This window comes from Rattus norvegicus, chromosome 8 (assembly GCF_036323735.1).
Source record: "Rattus norvegicus strain BN/NHsdMcwi chromosome 8, GRCr8, whole genome shotgun sequence".
Classification (NCBI taxonomy): domain Eukaryota; kingdom Metazoa; phylum Chordata; class Mammalia; order Rodentia; family Muridae; genus Rattus; species Rattus norvegicus.
The window spans coordinates 47,347,995-47,351,992 of record NC_086026.1 but is presented as its reverse complement, the minus strand read 5'-3'; the positions used below and the strand labels follow the sequence as shown (position 1 = coordinate 47,351,992).

Here is a 3,998-nt window from a genome sequence, read left to right as displayed (position 1 = left end):
TCAGTGCTTCCATGCCCATAAAACCTACTTTAGAACTCATGATGGAACAAATCTGAAGAAGTTCCGCTAGTTCTGTCACAATTCGCTTTCTATACCTCCAGGTCTTTATGGGATTCACTGTTTTAAAATCTGGGGTACTAGAGGCCTGCCTACATGTTCACATACCATCAACTGCGGACTCTTAAGGAATTCTTATAACCATTTTCACATCCGCAGTACAGAAAGAGATATATTTAACAGTATCTTTTAAAATATGGCATGGAACAATACTTCTGGTATTTTTTCAAAGGAAAAATTTTGAAAAATAAAGCTTACGCATTAAAAAAGTTTCTGATTGCTCCTTATTTGTGATATTAATAATGTACATGAACACAATATTATGTACTAATATGTACTAATATGGTGACATATGCATATTGATGTTAATGACCAAACCTAAAACTATGAACACAAATATGTTTTATCAATGAAATATTTCACAGCTGTGGCTTACTTTTTGGCATTGAATCTTTTGTTGTAAAAGAGAATTCTAGTCAGATAATAAGAAAAATAGTATTTTTAGTATTATGTGCAATGCTGTGTTCAATAGGCAAGAATTTTTTAAAAATAAACCACGTACATAATCCACAGATGAATCTAATGGTAACTCTGTTTATATTCAGATACATTGTTAGAACAGCAATATCAGCTGGATTTGAAGAAAATGATGGGAAGAAAGGTAATATAAATCCATCTTCAAATATGTAAAAACTACAAGTATACAGTTTAAAACCACAAATTAGAAATATTTTTACAAGACTCTGAAAAATTCTCAAAGGATTGATGATTTTACACTCTAACATTTTTAATATTTATTTTCAATTTTAATGCAAGTAGAGATAATAAATTCCCCTAAACAGGAAATGCATCTCTACAAATTCAGACATGATTCAGAAAGTTAAAGCATAGATGAACTTATTTAGAAAACAGTCAACACTCTGTGGTTTCTTGGATGGATAAAATATATTTTAAAAATAACAATTTGTAGTATTAGTTTAAAATAATAAAATTTCATTTCCAGCTCATTTCTTCTAATTCTGAAAATCAGTGTTTGGGTATCTGAAGCAATAGGGACTTGCTATGAAATTCTGAGAGGTGACAAAGGATCAGAAGAATGTCCTAAATTACTGGGAAGAATCTATTCAACTCTCTTGAACAATCACTCAAGAGAAGGCTTCTCATATCTAGTACTGAAGTTTTTGTGGGGACTAGCTTTAAGAGATTTTTCTATAAACTGACAAGGAAGAAAACAATCAAGGGTCATAGCTAGATCTAGCTACAAAGCCTATGACTAACAATGGCCATGACAGCAAGCTACCACTAAGGGTGCAATGATGGCATCAACCAACAACTCTCTAAGTGTCTTAAGTCCTACATAACATGAGGGAATTGATGCCTGATACTTTAAACCTAGCCAAACAACTGATCATGCTGGTAAAGCCACGGACCATAGAGGACAACCGACTACTGTTACCTCCTCCAAACCAGTATAATTTGTCAATACATTCCAAATATACACCCTTATACTCACAGGTAAATCATTAAAGCCACAGGGTTTTTGTTTTGTTTTGTTTTGTTTGCAGATAGAAACTATTAAAGAAGTCCAAAACCAACCACAATACAAAGAAAGACTGACTACATGTTGCCCCCTCACTAATAAATATGTATACACTATAACTCCGACACCTAAGGTGCATAGGACATCACAGATGAGGGCAGACAAGGTTTCAAGAGGCAAAAGACCAGATGTTGGCCTTGAGATACTATCTTCTTTATATGAGGGAATCGTACCCATGAAATCTCAAAAATATGGCTGCCTAAGGAAGACCTGCACAACAAAAACAATTGTAACATTGGATATGCAGTAGTAGATAAGTGAAATTTCACAAGGCTCCACCCATAGATAAAGAACTACAGGCGATGGATAGCTGCTTAGTATAGGAGAACTCAGTGTTCCCCTGAGATGATCTCTCAGAGAGGCTATTTGATCCTGAGCAGTCAGCCTCAGCCCTAAACATATAGATATATAAGTAACTCTAAATAAACTAAGCTGGTTCTACTTACACATATAGATGCTATTATATATGAATATGTGTTAAATAAATTAGAAATAATGCATTTGAGACAGAGTTGGGGGACATGAGAGGAAGGAGAAGGGGAAGTGTGTGTGTGTGTGTGTGTGTGTGTGTGTGTGTATGATACAAGGTATAGTAGAAAATTGGAACCATATTCACATAAAAGCAGAGAGAGAAAAACCTGTAACAGCATTTCAAAGATAAAGAGAAAAATGTATTAGAGTGGAAATATTCCTTTCCTATAGTCAAGAAATGAAAATAAAGAGAAGGAAAGTGTACCATAGAAGAAGCGAAGAGGGAAGAAAAGTGAAGAGGAGACAAGTCAGAGATGGATTATGTCTACAACCCAATCACGTCACTTAGATTGTAACTCTCTTTAGTATTCTCTTCACAGCAAGTTTGACATCCTTGTTCCGGAGGCTATAAATAAGGGGGTTCAACAAAGGCAGCACAAAAGTATAAACTACTGAAAAAAATTTCCTCTGAACTACAGACTCTGACGATGATGGTTTGATGTGGGCAAGCAGACCAAATCCGTAGAAAAGGGCAACAGTTATTATATGAGAACTACATGTGCTCACGGCTTTGGACCAACCCTTGGATGATGACGAATAGATAATATTAACAATAATCAAAGCATATGAGGATATAATAATGAGGCCGGAGAGAAGAATAACCACAGCCACAGAAACAGAACTCACGAGCTCATTGGCATGGTTGCTACCACAGGAGATTTCAAGGAGGGGGAATGTATCACACATGTAGTGGTTGATGACTTTTGAACCACAAAACCTGAGATGAATTATACACCCTGTGTGGACAAAAGCAGAAGAGACACCCATCAAGTGTGCAGCAAGCATCAGCAGGCAACAAGCCCTGGGAGACATGACCACTGTGTACAGCAGAGGCCTACAGATGGCCACATATCTATCATAGGCCATGGCTGTCAGCACATAGCACTCAGAATTAACAAAAAGACAGAAAAAAAACAGCTGAGTCATGCATCCTGTGAAGGAGATGGTGTTCTGTTCTGAAACAAATCCCATCAGCATTTTGGGGGTAAAAACAAATGAATAGCAGAAGTCAATGAAGGACAAGTTGAGGATAAAAAAGTACATTGGTGTGTGAAGATGTGAATTCAGACAGATGAGAGTCATCAGAGTCAGGTTTCCCACCACAGTGGCTGTATAGTTCACCAAGAACAGGACAAACAAGGGACACTGGAGATCAGGCTGCTCTGTCAGTCCCATAAGAATGAACTCAGACACTGAAGAGTGATTTTCCATGACCATTTGCTTCATGTGTTGCACCTGTAGAAACATCATTCAGAACCTGGTGATTTTATCAAGGAAACCTGCACCTTAAACCCTGAAAAGGAACTGAAGTTCAGTGTTTCTAGTCTCAGACCTGTCTACAGAAACACAGCAAGGCATCCAAGGAACTTCTTTTCAAGCCCTGACCCACAAGGAGTGACTCTGCCCTGAGATAGTGCTGAGAAGAATGTTGCTGAACATTTCCCCATTATTTAGCCTCCACTAATGAATCAGAGCAAAAGAAGTCATCCAGGGGCTTATTGCAGATCCCATCATTTATATGGCTTTGTATACGAAGGAAAAATTATCAAGCCACGGGTGATTCAGACCTTACCTTTTTCCTGGCTCATTTACTGCTGTTGAAGCGCAAGAGCCCTTTCTTCCCAGTGTCCTAAAGTTTCTGGTGTCCGATGATAAATGTATTAACTTCCATCAGAACAGATCCAACACTGGCCTTTGAAAAGCCATTCACTGGGGGAAATGTCATGATTTCTGTGAGAGTTTATCTCTATTTTTCTCCTACCTGAATGATGGAATAAAAAAGAACATGTAAAAAGCTACAAATATCTCC

General features: G+C 37.3%; 1 protein-coding gene across 1 annotated transcript; it reads right to left on the bottom strand.

Annotated features, from left to right (window-relative positions):
• Positions 1 to 2,473: 2,473 nt before the first annotated feature.
• On the bottom strand, positions 2,474 to 3,415 carry Or8c10b (olfactory receptor family 8 subfamily C member 10B). The gene has a single exon (NM_001000444.1). It carries the CDS (start codon positions 3,413 to 3,415, stop codon positions 2,474 to 2,476), a length of 942 nt encoding a protein of 313 aa, NP_001000444.1.
• Between the last annotated feature and the right edge of the window lie 583 nt (positions 3,416 to 3,998).